The following is a 21,513-nucleotide window of genomic DNA, read 5'->3' as shown; positions in this document are numbered from 1 at the left end:
TGGGATATTTTACACAATCATATCAACACAGAAAAGATTTCTTATAAACATAGATATTAGACAGGAAACAAACCGCAATAGATGACATCTAACATATATTTTAGTTTGCTTTTCAAAAATCCATAAATATTCTTAAGTTTTAAAAGTTGATTTTTAGGTTAACTTTTGATATCTGACAGTATAGATGTGGCAGATTCCATACCTTTTCCTTCCTGGTAACAAAGCCCATTTCTGAGAGAGTGAGATACTATTGCAGCCTCAAGGAATAAATTGTTTGATCTAAATCATTTTCATTCCCTTGGATAGTGATTTATCTAGAAATCATCATTTGACTTAGTTTTGACCAAAGAGATGTAAAGACATCTTCCAACTGGGATGTCTGGAAAAGTTTTTACTTTCCTAATTTAAAAGGGAAGAGTCTTGGCTGACTAGCTCTTCTCTCTTTAACTTTTCTCCTAACTAGATACACAGCCACCTATGATCCTGAAGCGACAATTATAAAGATAAACACCAGCGTACGAAAGATGGCAGAACAGAAAGGAAGTGCCTAGGTCCCTAACTATAGGAACAGTAATACTCGCTTTGGACAGTCTACCCTGTAGAGTTCTTGTATATGAGAAAAACAAACCCCAATTTGCTTAATCCAGTATAGATTTTTGTTTCTTGTAGCTGAACATATTCCTGATACAATGAAAGACATCAAAAATATAAACACTGAATGAAAGCAGGCACCACAAATGTCCACTTCGTAAGTGCAAAGGGGCTAGAAATAAATCTGAGTGAACATAAGACAACCAAATTAGGAAAGAAGAATATTTATTATACAAATATAAAAATCTATACATTCTTAGCTGATGATATATACTTAATCAAAAAGTCTTTTAATTTGGATATATGCATCATTTCCTTCATTGTCGTGTCTCTGCTTCTCAGATGTATTAATCCATTCTCCAAAGTAGTTTCAGTGATCAAAACTGTGAAGAGGATACTCATTTCATCATACCTAAGAACAAAGTAGTTAAACAGACACATGAGCACAAATGTAAATGATAAATTCCTCCATGTTGCCAGCTGTCACGCCAGTGTCCATGCACTCTCAAGAGTCACAAACTCAGTCAGGGCTTGAGGGTGATCAAAAAAACCCAACATTTGTAAAGTTCTGAATCGTATTTAAAGTAAACTTTTCAGACAGTTTCTAACTTATTGCTAAAGCTGAAAAGTCATCAAATCAAATCAAATCTGAGAATAAACACTGGTACCTCAACACATCATTTGGGCATTTGGGGTGATATCACAGATGAACCTCATAATCTCCACCTTTTGGTTCTTGGACGCAATCTGAGAACAATTATTTTAGATGGAAGTCTCTTACAATAAACAATATTATAATAAAGATGCAATTTGGTATAACAAATTATACGGAAGTTTCTTACAATAAACAATATTATAATAAAGATGCAATTTGGTATAACAAATTATACCAAAATCATGTTTCATTTATTACTGAGTATGTTAGCTTATAGCTTCTAGGTCAGTAATAACCAAACAGACAGACGCACGGCTGACCTTCTGTATGCTTACCAAGTCACACTATCTCATTACTGTTTCTTTTGTAGGACTCCATCAGAAACTTTTTATTTCTCTGTTTATTGTCTATTTTGTCCTCCTAGAACATAAGCCATAGTATGGCCAGGCGTGGTGGCTCATGCCTGTAATCTCAGCACTTTGGGAGGCCGAGGTGGGCGGATCACGAGGTCAGGAGTTCGAGACCAGCCTGGCCAACATAGTGAAACCCCATCTCTATTAAAACTACAAAAAATTAGCTGGGGATGGGGTGCCTGTAATCTCAGCTACTAGGGAGGCTGAGGCAGGAGAATCGCTTGAACCCGGGAGGCAGAGGTTGCAGTGAGCCGAGATCACACCATTGCACTCCAGCCCGGGAGACAGTGTGAGACTCTGTCTAAAAAAAAAAAAGGAATAGTAAATTTTTCTATCTTGTTCACTACTATATCAAAGTGCATAAAATATAGTAGGTGCTTAATAATATTTTCATAAAAATATCCTGGGACAATAAAACCTTTACCATATAAAGAACAACCGCAACTTGATAATGTCCACATGGCTCAAAGTATAAGATTTTAGAACCTGAGAGGACAAGAAAGTTCAAGTGCTGCCCCTTCATTTTATACGTAATAAAACCATTAGATGCTCTAATTATAGAAAACTACTTTTCTTTGGACATCATCTGAAAGGTGTATTTTTTTTTTTTTTTTTTGAGAAGGAGTCTTGCTCTGTTGCATAGGATGGAGTGCAGTGGCTCGATCTCAGCTCACTGCAACCTCTGCCTCCTGGGTTCAAGCAATTCTCCTGCCTCAGCCTCCCAAGTAGCTAGGACTACAGGCACAAGCCACCATCGTTGGGTAATTTTTTGTATTTTTAGTAGAGACGGTGTTTCACTATGTTGGCCAGGTTGGTCTTGAACTCCTGACCTCAGGTGATCCGCCCACCTCGACCTCCCAAAGTGCTGGGATTACAGGTGTGAGCCACTACGCCTGGCCTGGAAGGTGTATTTTAACAAATGTTCAGAGAACTGAAGATCAAAACACAATGCTTCACAACTTTTCACCCAAAAGATATGCATTCAACGCAAAAAGTTTTTAAAAAATAACAAGAATGGATTATTTAAAAACAACAATTAATGAAATAGTATGGGGTGAGACTAGACACAGAGAGCTCAATTAGGAGATGATTTCAATAATCCAGGCAAGAGATATTGTTGACTCTAGCTTGGGTAGTGGCAGCGAAGACAGAGATGGATTTGAGATACATTTAGAAGGCAAGCTTACAGCATTTGGTGATGGACTAGATATAGAGTATAAGGAAGAGGGAGGAGTTAAGGATGACAGCCAGTTTCTCTGTCTTGAGCAATTGGGTGAACAGAGGTGCCAATCCCTTAGAAGACTAGAATAGACTATCCCTCCAGAATAGAATTCCTTTCCACTCAGTCTCGGAATGGACCACAATGCCAGCAAAGACAGGCATTCCACTCATATTCCTTCAGTCTTGATTCAACACATGCTGTCTACATACATACTTTCATCCATAAGTGGATAAGCTGAGGTATACAAACTTCATGCCATTAAGTCTTGGAACTGCACATGGCATGTACTCAAACACACTTTGCTGAATCCTGTTCCCTGCTGTAGCAATGAACTAAGTATACATAGTTCTGTAAAAGGGGAAGTGAGGAATAATTTAAAATTATATTTTATATATAAATTTAGAAGAGATTTGTTTCTGTAATTCATAAGGAAACATAATCAAAAACTGTTGAAGAAATACACTCTTTAATGATAATACAAGTCTTACTTTGAATAAAGTTGTTCCAATGAGGACTGCATAGTTTCCAAATAACCAGGCCACACAGAAATTCCATTTTCTAGTAACTCATTAAATAGCCCTTGACAAACCTAGAAAGAAATAGAAAAACTTCAAATATGAAAGAAATAATGGTAGTTAAGAGTGATTATCTTATTTTTGTGAAGCCACAGATCACCCTCTTCAATCTCTAAAATGGGTATGTTTCTTTATGTGATGTTTATAACTTCCATATCATATACTTCATAAATTGTATACTTCTGAAAATGAAGTAAGCATTGCAAAGCTGAGTACTAAATGCCAATCTTCTGAGAAATCTGTATGCCAAATAAGAATTTTTATTATCATCATTCAAAACACAAAATCAAAACAGATTCTGTCAGAAAAAAAACCAGGAGATGCAAAGGGCTGTATGAACTCAGAGCCCTCATCTGACAGGTGAGACCTGAGCCCTAGGTTATACCACCAAGTCAGGAAGAGGAAGAAGAGCCAGGAAAGAAAAAGGATGAGGAAAAGGAGAGGAGTACTCCAGAAGCCAACCATGGAAAATGTTTCGAGACTGATCAACCAATTTCACTGGAATGCTGGAGACAAAAGCTTGACTGGAAATACAGAAGTAATGATGAATAAATGACATAGTAAACTTTACTGTTTTCTTAACAAGCAATAGGGAAGCAAAACAAAGCATAATTTAAAACCCCCTTAACAGTCTAGCACCAACAGTCCAGAGCAGGGTTCCTTACCCTGGCACTGCTGACCCAGGGTGTTTAGCAGTATTCCTGGCCTCCAGGAGAGGCCCGCAGCACCCTCCCACTCTTAGGACAACCACAAATCTCTCCAGACATTACTAAATGGTGACTGAGCTACATCACCCTAGGAGTTTCCTAGCTGTAAGTGTATTAGGGAGGCTGCCATACCCTGGGAGAAAATGTGGGACATAAGCCAGTATCTTCTTTGAGTTCACTACCTCCCATCTTCCCAGACCTCTCCACAGAAGCCAGGGTCAGAAAGCTGGGGGACTCTCAAAGTCTTTAAATCTTTTTAGTGTCCACGTTCACGTCTGGACTGAGTCTCAATTACCCAGACAGAAATGATGACTGCTGAAGGAGTCTCTGGAACGAAATGAAAGCCATCCCCCATGGCTTTTCTTAAGAGTATTTAATCATCAGAACAAATTAGAAGAATCAAATTATATATCTAGAATATCTGAATATAGTCAGTTATCAAAAGTGTTAAGTTCAAAGGGGAAAGGCTAGGCACGGTGGCTCACGCCTGTAATCCCAGCACATTGGGAGGCTGAGGTGGGTGGATCACTTGAAGTCAGGAGTTAGAGACCAGCTTGGCCAACATGATGAAACCCTGTCTCTACTAAAAATACTAAAAAATTAGCCAGGTGTGGTCACCTGTAATCCTATCTACTAGGGAGGCTGAGGCAGGAGAATTGCTTGAACCTGGGAGGCAGAGTTTGCAGTGAGCCGAGATCGTGCCACTGCACTCTGATTAGGGATGTTAGGTTGAGCATCCCTAATCAGAAAACCCAAAATCCAAAATGCTCCAAAACCTGAAACCTTGAGTTCAAAGGAAATGCTCATCAGAACATTTAAGATTTTGGATTTTTGGATTAGAGATGCAAATATACCAAAAAAATCCGAGATCCAAAACGTCCTGGTCCAAAGTATTTTGGATGATACTCAACCTGTAATTAAAATCATGACATTTAAACTCATTTAACTCACCTGTCTTAGTTCCAATGTGGGGCCTCTTCCTACATCCAAAGCAACCTTAATAGGGGCTAAACAAGGGTGAAGTTTAAGTACCTAAGGCAATTAAATGGGGGAAGGAGAAGACAGGAAAGGGGGAAAAAGCATAGTTTGTTTAAATATAACAAAAGTTTAAATATAACACAAGTATTAACAAACACAGTTTCTTAACAGTTACAATTTTCTGTGTGAAAATAGAAGTTAGCTGAGGTCATAAAAACACCATGTAATAACATATTCAGCTGCCCTCCAGATTTCTCCACTTCGATGTTTGGCAGAAAGAAATTAAATTGGCCAGGCATGGTGGTGCATGCCTGTAATGCCAGCACTTTGGGAGGCTGAGGCAGGTGGATTCCTTGAGCTCAGGAGTTCGAGACCAGCCTGGGCAACATGGTGAAAACTTCTATCAAAAAAAATAAAAAAAAAATTAGCTGGGTGTGGCACACACCAGTAGTCCCAGCAACTCAGGTGGCTAAGGTAGGAAGAACGCTTGACCTGGGAGGTCAAGGCTGCAGGGAGCCCAAGATCATGCCACTGCATTCCAGTCTGGGGGACAGAGTGAGATCCTGTCTCAAAAACAACAACAACAAAAAAAACAACAAAAAAAACCAAATTAACTTGAGACCCTCCCATTTTCTGACAACTCCCTCAGTCAAAATGCTTCTTCCAAGCATCACTTTGGACCCTACCAGCCAGGGCCACGTGGCTTAGCATTTCAACTTTCTCTCTCTTGTCAAAACCTACTGCTCCTCTCTCTTTTCATATATACTTTTTTGAATTAAAAAATTAAATTTTTTTTTTTTTTTTTTTTTTTGAGACAGGGTCTGGCTCTAATGCCCAGGCTAGAATGCTCCACTCACTGCCTCACTGCAACTCCCGTCTCTGGGCTCAAGCCATCCTCCCACTTCAGCCTCCTAAGTAGCAGGGACTACAGGTGCATGCCACCATGCCCAGCTAGTTTTTAGTATTTTTTTTTGTAGAGACAAAGTTTTGCCATGTTGCCCAGACAGACTGGTCTCCAACTCCTGACCTGAATGATCCACCCACCTTGGCTTCCCAAAGTGCTGGGATTACAGGCATGAGCCATTCAGCCCAGCCTGCTCTTCTCATTCATTAATTCATCCAACAAACATTTTAATGCCTCTGATACCAGGAACAGTTCCAGGTGCTAGGGGCAAAAATCTCTGTCTCTCGTGGCAGGGAGAAACAGACGATAAAAATAAGTAAATAACATATGTGAAGGTGGTAGGTGCTAAAAAAGGAAGAAGATGGAACATGCTGGCAAGGGGCAGGCTGGGGGAGGTTTTCAGCAACTTTAAGGTGGTCAGAGAAGGTCCTTTTCCTATGGTGACACTTGAGAGGACACTGGAAAGGAGGTGGGGGGACAAGACGTGGATGATGGAGAAAGAGCACTCTAGGCAATGGGGAATACAAATGACAGGGCTCTGAGCTGGCAGCATCTCCGGCATGTTCTAGAAATAGCAAGGTCAGTGCTGTTGGAGCAGACTGAGTGAGGTGGAGAATAGCGGATCAAAAAGAGGGCTTCGGTTTTTCCTGAGTGAGATGAGAAGCTTTCCCGGAGGGCTCTGAGCAGAGGAACAACACAACATGCACCTTTGAACAGAGCCACTCTATCGGGGGAGGAGGGGTGGCGGTGGCTTATAGCAGGGTGGTAGCAGGGGACAGGCTAGGAAGTGGTCAGACTCAGGATATGTTTTGAAGTTAGAGTCAAACAGGATTTGCTGATGGTTTGGAAGTGGAGTATAAGAAAAATAAAGGATTCCTTTCTTTATTAGCTACATACCATTTATAACCCCCATCCCCCAGAACAATTTCTATAATCAGACTTCTCCATGGCTATAGCAGGCTAAATGAACACTGTATAAATTACTTAACTAAGCAGAGTGGTTTCCTACAAACTCATGGTTTCCAATCCCAGCTGAACACTCAACTCAACATTACTTGTTAAAACTTTTGATTTGGGGCAGCTTCCTTTTATCTTCAAAGGGTATATATATGACTATTCCCCACTCGTGCCATTTAAACCCCCACTCTTCCACATTTAAACTAATAGTGCCTCCTAAATCCCTGAGAAAATAGAGGGTATCAGTAAAATGTCCTTCAAAGGCCAAAAAGCCCAGTAGCCTTTTTATTATCTCACTATCCTTTTTTTCTTCCCTGATGTTTCAAATAACTCCTTTTCAAGACACATTCCTCTACTTGGGCTCTTGATTCCATCCTGACCCCTCCTGTTTCCTTCATCTTGCCCCACTAGTCATTTATTTTCTCTCCTATAACTTCAACTTCTCCTCTCAATTTTCTTGATCCATAAAAATGCTCCAAGTGCACGTTCATGCACTAAAATCAGCCTTTCCAGGCCCACATCTAGCTCCTCTGATCCAGCGACCAGCCATGTGGCACGAGACCAGAAGCCAGATACCCGGGGGCAGAGAGGTCAACAGCACTGGTGTCCCTGATCCGGGTCTTTCTTCCTCCTATGTACCAATGCTTCAGCTTCTGATACAAATGGAAGCCACCAATGGAAAGGTTCAGGGGCTAGGAGTCACAGAGACAGCTGTCTGTTCACAATTAAACAGAAATGCCTTTGGGAATACTTATTAGGGATGCCTTGTTCTATTCTGTGAGAACCTGATTCTTATTCCTGTGGCCAGATTCTAAAAAAACTAAAAAATACTTAGACTACATGCACTAACTTTATTATTCACAGTTTATGGTAGAAACCAAGCACACTAACATTAAGAAAAAAACAACAACCACCCATATTTTTAGTTTCCCAAGCCTATCTCTAAAACATCAACAGCACCTTTCTATGAAGATTTTTCTTTCTTGTAAAGGAGTTCTCCGTCAGCTGGAGAGCATCATAGAGGTAGGCCAGCATGCCTCGGTCTAGATCCCCATTTACAGACAGAACACAAGGAACCACATTTTTTCGTCCATCTCGGCCCTTCACAGAAAAACAGAAGAAAAATAAAGAATCATTTCACAGAACTTTTTTTTTTTTCTTTCCTGAGACGGAGTCTCACTCTGTTGCCTGGCCAGGCTGGAGTGCAGTGGTGCGATCTCAGCTCACTGCAACGTCCACCTCCCAGGTTCAAGGGATTCTCCTGCCTCAGCCTCCCGAGTACATATTTTAGACTTACACAATCGGAATACAAAAGTAAAGTTTCATTTTACGAAGCACCCACTCTGTACCAGGCCCGTGGTAGGCACTGGGCCCAAGACGACGATAAAGATGCATTCTCTGCTCTCAGTGAGTCCGATGTTTCATCAGCGAGGCCCAAATGTGAATTTTAAAACTATGGTGCTTGGTTGGGCTCTATCCCAGAGATTCTGAACGAACTCAACTAAGTGGGACCTAGGCATCCATTTTTTCAACAGCCCTACAGACTATTCTTTTAATGCTTCTGAGCTAAGAGTTAGTATTCAGAAAGGTAACCCTTTTTTTTTTTTTTTTTTTTTTTAAATACAGCCGGAGTCTCGCTCTGTCACCCAGGCTGGAGTGCAAGGGTGTGATCTCACCTCACTGCCAACCTCCGCCACCCGGGTTCAAGTGATTCTCTTGCCTCAGTCTCCTGAGTAGCTAGGACTACAGGCACAAACCACCATGTCTGGCTAATTTTTTTTTCTATTTTTAGTAGAGACAGGGTTTCACCATATTGGCCAGGTTGTTCTCAAACTCCTCAGCTCAGGTGATCCACCCACCTCAGCCTCCCAAAGTGCTGGGATTACAGGCGTGAACCACTGTGCCTGGCCTAGAAAGGTAACACTTGAAGTAAAAATTGTTCACTGATTATTCATAAAGTTCAGAAGAGGCCTTAGGGAAAAAAATGGTGTGCTTTAGGGAAAGGGATTTGGAGTATAATTTTCTGAAATGTAAAGTTATTTTCATAAAAAAAAATCTTTTAAAAACTTACTTTTTGCATTAAAGCCATAATTATGAAAATAAACTACATCATAGTACATGATATGAATTAAATATTGATAAATAGACTTCTCTAAATTGAAGAGGAATCATTTCAAATTTCTTAAAAATTTCAATCCTAGAAATTTTTTAAGTTTTGGATAAAAACAGTTGCACTTTCATCTTTCTTTTTTTGTAAATCATTATTCACCTGGATATTAATGTAATTTTAAAAAATACTTAAATAACCACCTTTGGCTAGAGTCACAGAACAAAAAAAAAAAAAAAAAAAGAAAAAGAGAAAAGCCCACAAATTTAAATCCTCAGCTTCTGTTAATTATTCATGATCAACCAGTCTTCATTAATACATATATATACTGACATTTTAAACCTATTTGAATTGCATATGATACTTTAAAGATTCACAAGAATTTGCCCTCAAAGGCAATAAACTTTCTGATACCTGGGACTCTATTCTACCAGTTGTATTTCACACAGTTACAGAACTGATAGTTAATAAGATAAACTGGGCTGGGAGCAGTGGCTCATGTCTGTAATCCCAGCACTTTGGGAGGCCACGGTGGATGAATCACTTGAGTTCAGGAGTTCGAGACCAGCCTGGCCAACATGGTGAAACCCTATCTCTACTAAAAAGACAAAAATTAGCTGGGCGTGGTGGTGCATGCTTGTAGTCCCAGCTACTCGGCAGGCTGAGGCATGAGAATCACTTGAACCCAGGAGGTAGAGGTTGCAGTGAGCAGATATTGTGCCACTATACTCCAGCCTGGGTGACAGAGTGAGACTCCATCTCAAAAAAAAAAAAAAAAAAAAAGGACAAACTCAAGTATTGACAGATTCTGTGGTGTGATATGAATCAAACAAAATCTAAATCTGAATCTTTAAGTATGAAGAATGCTTTAGGCTGGGCACAGTGACTCACTCCTATAATCCCAGCACTTGGGGAGGCCAGGGCAGGAGGATCACTTGAGCCCAGGAGTTTGAGACCAGCCTGGGCAACATGGCAAGATCCCATCTCTATTTAAAACAAACAAACAAAAAACTGTTTAATGTTTTCTAATTTTTTGAAAATTGGATATCCAACAATGTCAGGATATCTGGTGGCAACTCTTCTAACAATATCTGATTTCTCACACCATCCAGAACAAATTATTTTCTATCCTAACTGTTCTTCAGCCTTTATTGGTCTGCTTCACTGTTCTCTAAAAAATATATTTGGACATTAACTATAAAATCAACTAAAAACATATACAAAACGGCCTAAGAGGCTGGGTGCAGTGGTTCACGCCTATAATCCCAGCACTTTGGGAGGCTGAGGCAGGAGGATCGCTTGAGCCCAGGAGTTCAAGACCAGCCTGAGCAACACAGCGAGACCCTGTCTCTATTAAATAATTTTTAGAAAGAAATGGCCTGAGAAACATTTCAAGAAAGCATACTAAATGACAGAAATTCTACTTAATATTTTATAACATAGTCAACTAATGATGAATAATTTTGTGAACTCTGGAAACAGAAAAGGAACAGTGTCATGGAAGAAAAAATTTCTGCAATAGGAAAACTCTTCATTAGTGAAAATGATACCAATAAAAGAACAAAATAATCTGGGCTTGGTGGCTACACATGTAATCTTAGCACTTAGAAAGGCAGAGGCAGGAGGACAGCTTGAGCCCAGGAGTTCAAGACCAGACTGGGCAACATAGTGAGACCCCATTCTTCATACAAAAGAAAGAAAAAAAAAAAAGAACAAAATAAGAGACTAATAGTGACAATACAAAAATCATCTTTAAATCCCTAGGCACAAGGTTGAGCTGTTCTTTAACTATGATAATTAACCAATAAGTTTCATTTGAGAGCTGAATACCCCAAAATGAAGTGTGATGGTGGTGGAGTTAAAGGAAAATGTTCACCAGTTAAGCCTTCTAGTTTTTCATTAGTTATTCATATTTAAAAACTCCAGCCTGGTCAATATGGTGAAACCCTGTCTCTTCTAAACATACAAAAATTACCCAGGCGTGGTGGCGCGTGCCTGTAGTCCCAGCTACTCAGGAGGCTGAGGCAGAAGAACCACTTGAACCTGGGAATCGCGACACTGCACTCTGGCCTGGGCAACAGAGTGAGACGCCGTCTCAAAAAATAAAAAAATAAAAATTAATCTACTTTCTACTCATTATATATAAACTCCTATGTTTTTGCTATGTATTTTTTCTTTTTTCTGTTGAGACATGGTCTCATCCTGTTGCACAGGCTGGAGTGCAGTAGCACAGTCTTGGCTCACTGATGATCCTGGAACAATATATTGCTACAAAAGGTAAGGAAGTGCTCATCAAGACAATGATGGAGATATGTCAAAAGGACACTGGCCAAGTCTAGGACAATTTGACCATCAAAATAAATAATGACAGTAACACACTGTAACCTACTGAGAAAGTAAACTGTGAATCCATACCAATATAAAAAAAAATGGGGGAGAAGGAAAAGCTCTACTCTACAGTATATTGCTGACCAGTAAATCTAGAAGGAATGATAGAATTTGGTTTAAAAAAACAAAAAAAAAAAAACAAAAAAAAAAGGAAAGGGGAAAAAAACACCATTGGCAAATCTCATAGTACTAACTGATTTCAGCAAGAATCATCAAGGGATGCTGCAATCAGTAAGGCCAAATTTGGTGACATGGCCAAACATGGTGACTCATTCCTATAATCCAAGCATTTTGGGAGGCTGAGGCAGGAGGATTGCTTCATCCCAGGAGTTTGAGACCAGCCCAGGAAACAAAGCTAGACCCCGTCTCTACAAATATTAAACAATTAGTCAGGTGAGGTGATACATGCTTGTAGTCCTAGCTACTTGGGAGGCTGAGGCAGGATTGCTTGAGCTCAAGAGTTTGAGGTTGCAGTGAGCTATCACCACACCACTGTGTTTCAGCCTGAGCGACAGAGTGAAATCCCATCTCAAAAAAAACCCTTTCAAGGAAAAAAAAAAAAAAAATCACCATTTGGCAAACCTCACAGTAATAACTGATCTGGGCAAGAATCATCAATGGATGCTGCAACCAGTAAGGCAAAATTTGGTGACAAAGAAATTATCTGCATCATCTTAAAGTATCTGCCCACGACACTTAATTACTAATTTTTTTTTTTTTTTTTTTAGATGGAGTCTCACTCTGTCGCCAGGCTGGAGTACAGTGGCACGATCTTGGCTCACTATAACCTCCACCTCCCGGGTTCAAGCGATTCTCCTATCTCAGCCTCCCAAGTAGCTGGGACTATAAGGGCACACCACCACACCCAGCTAATTTTTGTATTTTCAGTAGAGACGGGGTTTCACCATGTTGGCCAGGATGGTCTCAATCTCTTGACCTTGTGATCCTCCCACTTCAGCCTCCCAAAGTGCTGGGATTACAGGCATGAGCCACCGTGCCTGGCCATTAGTTAATTCATAAGTACAAAATATTTATTAACTTTACATTGGAGAAATCTGGTAGACACAATCTTAACTAAATGATAAAAGTTAACATCACCAGTAACACTCCTCATGACACACTGAGAAGACAGCAGCACCACTTCTGTAGTACTCCCGACAAAAATATATAAATCACGTGGAAACAGCAGACAGATCCCAGTCAAGGCATATTCTATAGACTAACTAGACTGTACTCTTCAAAAATGTCAAGGTCACGCAGGACAAGAGGAACTGTTCATATGAAGGAGAGTAAAGGCATATGACAACTACATGAAAGATAAGATCTTGGACCTACAAAGGCCATTATTGAGATAATCAGTTCAATTTGTAGGGCTCGGTGGCAATAGTGGATTACTGTTAATTTCCTGATTTTGATGGTTGGATTGTAGTTATGTAGGTGAGTGTCTCTGCATCTGAAAAATACACAATGAAGTATTAAGGGGTCATGGAACACCATGTTTGCACCTTATTCTCAAATGGTGCAGAAATGATTTTAGAGAATCTGGGTAAAAAATACATAGGAGCTCGAGGTAAAACATACATGTAATTTAGATACGTTGCCAGGATACATGTGTAAAAGTTCTTGATCTCCTAGGTTCCACAGGGTTTCTATCGACTCCTTTCCCCAGGGAAAACTGTAGTAAAGTTTGTTTCCTTTCCTGCCTTCTTCATCCTGACAGTCACTGCTGGTGAAGTTAGATGGACTCATGGCAAACTGGAAAAGAAAATTTAAGTTTGTCTTAACATATAAATACATGATAATTTAACTCTACTCCCATAATTATCTGTAAGAATTTAAATTGATACTTTTTAATTCAGCAAATGTGTGAAACTACTCAAGTCCCGAAAACAAATTTTAAAATATATTCTAATTTAGTTTTTTTTTCTTTTTGAGATGTGTCTCATTCTGTTGCCCAGGTTAGAGAGTGCAGTGGCTATTCACAGGTGCAATCATAGCTCACTGCTGCCTCCTACTGCTGGCCTCAAGCAATCCTCCTGCCTTAGGATTCAGAGTAGCTGGGACCACAGGTTGCTGAAATTTAGTTTTTAAAAAGTGAAAATACTGGCTGGGCGCAGTGGCTCACGCCTGTTATCCCAGCTCTTGGGGAGGCCGAGGCAGGGGGATCACTTGAGCTTAGGACTTCGAGACCAGCCTGGGCAACAGAGCAAAACATCTCTACAAATAATAAAAGAAGTTGCAGTGAGTTGTGACTGTGCAACTGCACTCCAGCCTGGGCCAAAGAGTGAGATTATGTCTCTAAAAAAACGAAGATGGCGTCAGTTGTACCAGTGAAGGACGAGACGCTTCTGGAGGTCAAACTAGGGGAGCTGCCAAGGTGGATCTTGATGTGGGACTTCAGCCCTAATGGCACTGCTGGAGCGTTTCGAAGAGGTTACTACTGGTACTACAACAAGTACATCAACATGAAGAAGGGGAGCATCTCAGGGTTTACCACGGTGCTGGCAGCCTACATGCTCTTCATCTACTGCCTTTCCTACAATGAGCTCAAGCACGAGTGGCTACGCAAGTACCCTGAAGAAGACACACTCTGTACTCCCCCAACAACCTTCTTGGCCAGAGCCCCTCCATAAGGAACACAATCTCGATTGCTGCTGAATCCTTTCATATCCTAATGGGAATTAACCTCCAAATATAAGATGACTGGTACTTGTGGAAAAAAAAACAATAACAAAAACAGACAACAAAAATAAAAGTGAAAATACTGAGTATATTGCTTAAAGTATTGTTTTTTAGTAGGAAAGAACTACAGAGAAAAAACTGTTGATGTTATCCAGCCTTTTTATGGCCAATAAGGAAGAGGGGATGTTAACCATGAACTAAACTGGGATAAAGAAGAAAGTAACAGATAGTCCAGTCCTCATTCTTACCCTTCTGTGAAGTTCTTGATGACTCGTGATTATTCCATACAGTTTAAATGGGTATTTGGGGATGTTTGAGTCGGGAAATGGTAACATAACACATGGCGAGACAAAAATGCTTACTTCAACTCTTTTCTTCAGTGAGTACTAAAACTTGATTATCAATTATAGAGCCATTTTGACTAATATGGAAAGTTCATGGAGGTAGGTAGGAAAAGCTGAAGCTGTGACAATGGTCAAGGGTCAAACTCTACATCAGCCAGAAATGCTAGGTGAGGGCTTTGAATTTCACCTTATACAGAAAGGCTAATCAACAAACACATCTGAGTCCAACAAATGTTTTTACCAAAGTAACTTTGTAATCTGGAACAATGAAAACCACTACAAAGAGGTTTTTTATTTGTATAACATATTAATAGCTACATATATCAAATAAAATTTCATGTATGTCAGAAGAATTACCACTGATACATTATGACAGTTTATTAACTATTAAAGTTTATTGTTGCAGTACCTTTCTCCACCACTGGAGTCGATGACGTAACCAGAAATCAAGCCATTGGTTTGAAGTTCTCGCAGGAGTAAACCATACTAATGAAGCTTCAGTCTTCTCACCAATTCTTTAGATATAAAAAAAATCACGAAGTTAGCTTATCTGAAAATTATATAATCTATCCCAAGTGGAAATGACTGGTTTTTGACTATTTAAATACAAGGCCAAGTTATTTGCCACTTTTTATACCTTTTAACACCATTTGGTATCTGCTTAGTGTCAAAAACAGGATGAAAACACACTCCAATCTGAGCAAGGCCATAAGGTAGCCTCTTGTTTACCAGATCCAGGCAATTAACATAGTGTTCCAAGGCACCTGTCAAAACATAAATAATTGTATACATCTAGTCCACAAACCCAAATTACTTTTGTCAATAGATACATCTATAGTAGTGATAATGTTAACACAGCAGTACAAGTATCATGGAGCTATAAAGACAGATCTTGGCCGGGCTCGGTGGCTCATGCCTATAATCCCAGTACTCTGGGAGGTCGAGGTGGGCAGATTGCTTGAGCTCAGGAGTTCTGAGACCAGACTGGGCAACACAGCAAAACCTCATCTCTAAAAACATACAAAAATAAGCCAGGCATGATGGTGTGTGCCTTGTAGTTCCAGCTACTTGGAAAGCTGGTAGGTGGATCACTTTAGCCTGGGAGGCTGAGGTTGCCGTGAGCTGGGATGGTGCCACTGTGCTCCAGCCTGAGTAACAGAGTGAGACCCTGTCGATCACCACTTAATTCTAGGTAGTTTCACCCCGACTTTTTAGTTTGAAGTTTTCTTTTTTTTTCTGAGATGGAGTCTCGCTCTGTCGCCCAGGCTGGAGTGCAGTGGTGTGGTCTCGGCTCATTGCAGCCTCCGCCTTCCGGGTTCATGCCATTCTCCTGCCTCAGCCTCCCTAGTAGCTGGGACTACAGGCACCCGCCACCATGCCCAGCTAATTTTTTTTGTATTTTTAGTAGAGACGGGGTTTCACCGTGTTAGCCAGGATGGTCTCCATCTCCTGACCTCGTGATCTGCCCACCTCAGCCTCCCAAAGTGTTGGGATTACAGGCATGAGCCACCTTCCCCAGCGAAGATTTTCAAACCTACAAGAAAGTTGAAAAAATAATAAACATCCATATACAGTGAACACTTGTATACCCTTTACCTAGATTCATCAATTATCAACATTTTGCTACATTTTTTTTTCTTGTTCACTCCCAAATACTGCAGCATGCATCTTCTAAAAATAAAAATATTTCCTATATACCATTATACCACCATAAAAAGTGAACCATAATACCACAATATAATCTAACATATGGCGGATATTTTATTTGTTCCAATTTTCACCCCAAATATCTTTTACTGTTCTCTTTCTTTCCAATTAAGATTCACGTATGGCATTCTGAGTAGGTTTCTTTCATCTCTTTGAATCTAGAACATTTCCCCTGACTCCTTTCCCCCTTAATTTTGCTATTAATGACACTAACTTTTGAGTCCAGGTTAGTCACAGATTATCCCACATTTGGAATTTGTCTGATTGTTTCCTTATGATTTACTTTCGGCTAATAATTTTTAGCAAAATACTACATAGTAGATGTGTGTATCTTATTGCATAATAACAGGAGAAACATGTTATCAAGTTATTCCACTACTGATGACACCAAATTTGATTACTTGGTTAAGGTAGTAAATATCCACTCCCTAATAATATCCTGCTCTCCAACAGTATTTCACCCAATATTTTAGAATCCATTGATGACTGTTGCTTGAATCAATTGTATCAGGGATTGCAATATTAAGAAATGGTGAATTTTCTAATGTATCTTTCCTTCTACATTTATTCCATAGCTTCTGTAAAAACATAAGCTTTCTCTACCTCTTCCCCACACTCCCAACCTCTAGGCTCAATTATTTGTTTTTGATTAATACTATGGGCTCTTAGATTTTAATCAATGTGTTATGATCCATTATCATTAATATGTATCTTAATGTTCAATTTGTCCTAGACGTAGCCAGTGACAACCCTTCTCAAGTCAGCATCTGTGACCTTTTGATATGACCCATTAGTCTTCAAGCAATTCTTTGCTTTTTAGCACTATAAAGTGTTTTAAACTCACCTTGTACTTCCCCTAACCCTAGAACTGGAATCAGCCATTTCTCCCAGTACTGGTTCACCTTAGAAACCAAGATCTGGGCACTAGGTGTGCTCATTGCTACGGAGGGACATTGCTTCTAGGAACATTCAATGAAGAAAGTTAGGAAATATATTTTTAAAAACCATAAGGCTAGGCAGTGTGGCTCACACTTGTAATCCCAGCACTTTGGGAGGCCAAGACGGGCGGATTGCTTGAGCTCAGGAGTTCAAGACCAGCCTGGACAACATGGCAAAACCTCATCTCTACGAAAAACACAAAAATTAGCTGGGTGTGGTGGCATGCGCCTGTAGTCCCAGCTACTTGGGAGGCTGAGGTGGGAGGTTCACTTGAGCCTCAGAGGTTGAGGCTGCAGTGAGCCATGATCACACCACTGCACTACTGCACTCAAGTCTGGGTGACAGAGTGAGACCCATATTCGATTTTAATTTACCAATTCATATTTAACATTAGTTTATACGTACCTTCTTTTACATATTATCTCTTTTTTTACAATGAAAATCTTGGTTCCTAATAACAACTAACCCAACTATTTGATTTTTTTTTTGAGACGGAGTTTTGCTCTTGTCACCCAAGCTGGAGTGCAGTGGTGTGATCTCGGCTCACTGCAACCTCTGCCTCCTGGGTTCAAGCGATTCTCCTGCCTCAGCTTGCCAAGTAGCTTGTTCACTCCCAATACTGTGGCATGCATCTTCTAAAAATAAAAATATTTTAATTTTTATTTAGTTCGCCATCACGGCCGGCTAATTTTTGTCTTTTTAGTAGAGATGGGGTTTCACCATGTTGGCCAGGCTGGTCTCCAACTCTTGACCTCAGGTGATCCACCCGGCTCAGCCTTCCAAAATGCTGGGATTACAGGCGTGAGCCACTGCGCCCGGCCTTGATTTATCCTGTGATACACATGAAATAGTTTCAGAATTATAATTTCAATGTTTCCACTTGGAATAAATCTAAGAAAAGTTCAAAATGTCTTTGTAGTTCCTTATGCACTTAGACTACACTGCACTAAATGACAGCACTGTGTTCAAAAGTTGCCCCGTGAAATTGAGAGCGTTTCCAGGTCCTTCGGACAGATTCTTTAAGGAACAGCAATGATTCCAAGGACCAGTTTTCTCCAGGGTAGAGCACTATTAATATATACTCGATTACTTCAAAAAGATGAGAACTAGCTAACTTCCTTTGCATGGGAATAAAGGGCCAGTTGCAATCCCCAAGATTCAGCAAGACTGCCTCGCCTTTCCACCCCACACCTGTTTTGAAGCATGAAATCGTGAAGCATACCGTGAAGAAGGTTCTCCCGTAGTTTCCCAGAAGTTTTTAATACGTTCTCAAGAAATGCTACTAGCTGTTCCTTACTCAGCTCTTTGTCTTGCAAGATTTCGCGTAGAGTTTCTGCAGAAACTAACCTGAAGGCACTGTCCCCGGGTAGCAAAGGGCCTGGTTCGTGGTGGAGAGCGTCCACCGGGAATACCTGCTCCCTGAACACCACCACCGAGGTCCACCATTCTGCGGCGAGGTTCTTCCGCAACTCTACGCCCAAGGGTCCAAAGCCGGGGTGGCACCCGCTCAGAAGAGAATCCCGGCTAAGCTGCTGCTTGCTTCCACTTAGGAAATGCCTTCTCTGACAGATCTCTAACAGCGCCTCGCTTCCCTCTCCAGACCCGGGGACTTCTGGGTGCTCGCCGTTCCCCTCGAGCTCCGCGTGCGACCTCAGGTGTCCTCCTTGGGGGCTACTCCTTTCCGTCAACAGCTCCGGCTGCCCCGCATCTACTCGACCCCCAAATCCAGACAACAGGCACCTGCAGACCTTATGGCAGGCCCTGACGGCAACACGAGAGCGCATCTCCCTCCAAAGTTAAAGAGCACGCTCTCCCATCACTCAGCGTATCCCAACAAGCCGCCACCACCGTTAACAGAATCCGGGTAGGCCAGGGCGCAGGCGCAACGGAGGTGAGCGTGCTTGCGGGCGGCAGGCCCCACCCCGGAAGCGCATCTCTGCGTTCCGGCGCCTGCCTTCCCCCGCACACCATGGCGGACGCCGGCTAGGATGGTTCTTTACTAGCTTGTCGTTCGTCTCGCGCCCCTCCCCTCACATCCATCTTTTTCTTTCCTCGTAAGCACCTATAAAGGTTATTCCCACCTATTTATAACCGTGCTGTAGCCACTTGAGTCACTTCTTTCTGCCACTGTTTGGCAGCCCAGAAAATTAAAATACTTTATTATCCAAATCACCTTCTATATACACCTCAAACACTTTTAGACTGAGGTGTATATAGATGGTGATTTGGATAACACCAGATTTGGCATTTGGTTCCCATTTAAAGAGTTTTAGTCCTTTACGGTAGTTTAAGCCCAGGCCTTAACTGTAGGCAAATGCTGCCGCCAGGTGGCCTAGGCCTAACCCCAGAGCTGTTGTCTTGACGCTTAAGCTCCCGGGGGTGCGATGGGACTTTGTGACTCAAGTAGTGGTACAGTCACTTTAAATATTGCAGTGGCTTCCAAAGGGCAGTCCTCAGCCAGCAGCATCTGCCTCACCTGGGAATGCACTAGAAATAAACCAAGGGGCCCTGACACGTCTTAAACCCTCCTGGTGAGACAGAAAACTACGTATGTGCGATTTCTTCCAGGGGACCCTTCTATGGGTTCATCAAAACGAGACTTGTGACTGTTTTAAGACTCATAATCACATCGCAGGTTTCTGATTTTATAATTGCTATTTAAATAGGTCGACACCTTAAGAACCTCCCAGAAAGCGGAAAAGTGGTATACCCAGACTGAGGAAGTCTGATTCCAAAGTCCATGATTTCTTACACCAGCTTCACTCAGTTGAACAATCTGCATTTCACTGTGATACTACCAAATTACCACCTGATTAAGCGTGGGTAACAGCTTAGCAATTGAGTTAATGTAACTTAGAACTTTTATCATTAATAAAAGTGCTGTACCAGGTTCAAGAAATAGTTCTTTACAAGTGTGTACAAGTGTTTAAAAAAAGGCCAGCTAGAAAGTGCAACAGTATTGCTGAAAAGCAAATCTAGTAATTAACTGCAAAGCTGGGTACTATTACTGCCAGGTGTTTTCCACATTCAGGAATTCACACCAGGTAAGAGATCTATACGCAAATAAATAGATAGAGAGAATGGGGAGAAAAATCACATTTATTAGTTAAAGACAACCACAGGCTGGACACAACACACATGCTAAAAAGTGGACTGTCTTTTAAAACTTCCAAGGTAAATAGGTAAATGTTTTCCACAGCCCCACAATCATTTCATTAAGTACAAATTAAAAGGCCCACGGTTAAGACATTAAACAGTAAAATACGTAATAAATGCTCCAACCTCCCCTCTCCCCCGAAAGCTGATTCTAAGTTTAAAACCATGAATTTGACTAACCATGCCACTGAAAACCATCCAGGTTACTAGAGGCTGAATGAGTTTTCAATGTCTGAGTCCTAGAAATATCACTCCCTATCCCAGCCCTAGCAAATTCTAACTTTACATTTGACATAAGGCATTAACGTCGATTAAAGCCTCAGTTTAATAATCAGAATTTAAATGAAGTCTCCTGAAGACTTCTGGCAAAACCATGTATCAGACTCTGGGAAAACATTCAGACCCACTTCTAGCTATTACTGAAATAAATGATTAGAAAGTTAGGTTGGTGAGCCAAAGTTAAACCTAAAGCTATCCCCTGGATCTTTCTAGCAATAAACCCATGTTGAACCTACCATGAAAACTTTTATTCACTGTGCTTTTGGTTATGTTGCCTCCTGATTAGTCATTAATTTTAATGAGGTTTTTTCCTTGTGTTGAGTATGAATAGACCTTACAGTTTGAAGATCTCTAGAATTCCCTGAATTATTGGAGACATTCATGACTCCCAGTGTGACTACAGTTAAGAGCCCCAGGGAGCCTGTGAGGACTAGAATCTACAAGTAACCTGCACTAAGAACGTTGTGCAAATTCAATCAGTTAAGCAGACTCAAGTTTAGCTCCTGGCCATCTTAAAGGGCGAATGTATGTCTTTCACAGGTTTGTTCAACATTTCAGTAATTCACAGTATAGCCAAGAGCAGGAGAATAAATCTCTTGAAAAAGCCAGTTATTTGGAGCTTTTTAAATTATAAATTTTGCCAAAGTCATCCACATTCTCACATTATATAGATGACTTTGTATCTATTTTACTATTCTCTTATTTAACCATACTAGCAAATAAGGAAAAGGCTATTAAATGACTCCCCTGATGTTGGGAGCTGACAAAGCTTTTATGCAATGTAGCCAATAACTAAAAATTCACCTAAATCAGTTCATTGACTCCTGCAATATGAATAGTTCATTGTAAAGGGCCTTCTGATTCCCCCTGCCTCCCAAATTAAAAAGGAGCAGTCATTTGTTTTCATGA

The 21,513-nt window shown here is 40.7% G+C and overlaps 1 protein-coding gene and 1 pseudogene across 1 annotated transcript; one reads left to right on the top strand and one right to left on the bottom strand.

Moving 5' to 3' along the window:
• Window positions 1-799: 799 nt before the first annotated feature.
• Window positions 800-21,490, bottom strand: POLG2 (DNA polymerase gamma 2, accessory subunit). The gene is made up of 8 exons (XM_008012078.3): window positions 18,392-21,490; window positions 15,161-15,287; window positions 14,933-15,038; window positions 13,079-13,252; window positions 7,963-8,103; window positions 5,115-5,195; window positions 3,370-3,470; window positions 800-1,003 (listed from the first exon to the last, which is right to left on the bottom strand). The coding sequence occupies exons 1-8, from the start codon at window positions 18,951-18,953 to the stop codon at window positions 838-840; spliced, it is 1,458 nt and encodes a 485-aa protein (XP_008010269.2). The 5' UTR covers window positions 18,954-21,490; the 3' UTR covers window positions 800-837.
• On the top strand, window positions 13,751-14,457 carry LOC103243192 (ATP synthase subunit f, mitochondrial pseudogene; annotated as a pseudogene).
• Window positions 21,491-21,513: the final 23 nt, after the last annotated feature.

This window comes from Chlorocebus sabaeus, chromosome 16 (assembly GCF_047675955.1).
Source record: "Chlorocebus sabaeus isolate Y175 chromosome 16, mChlSab1.0.hap1, whole genome shotgun sequence".
Lineage (NCBI taxonomy): Eukaryota > Metazoa > Chordata > Mammalia > Primates > Cercopithecidae > Chlorocebus > Chlorocebus sabaeus.
The sequence above is the reverse complement of the archived record's forward strand: the minus strand, read 5'-3'. Positions and strand labels throughout refer to the sequence as shown.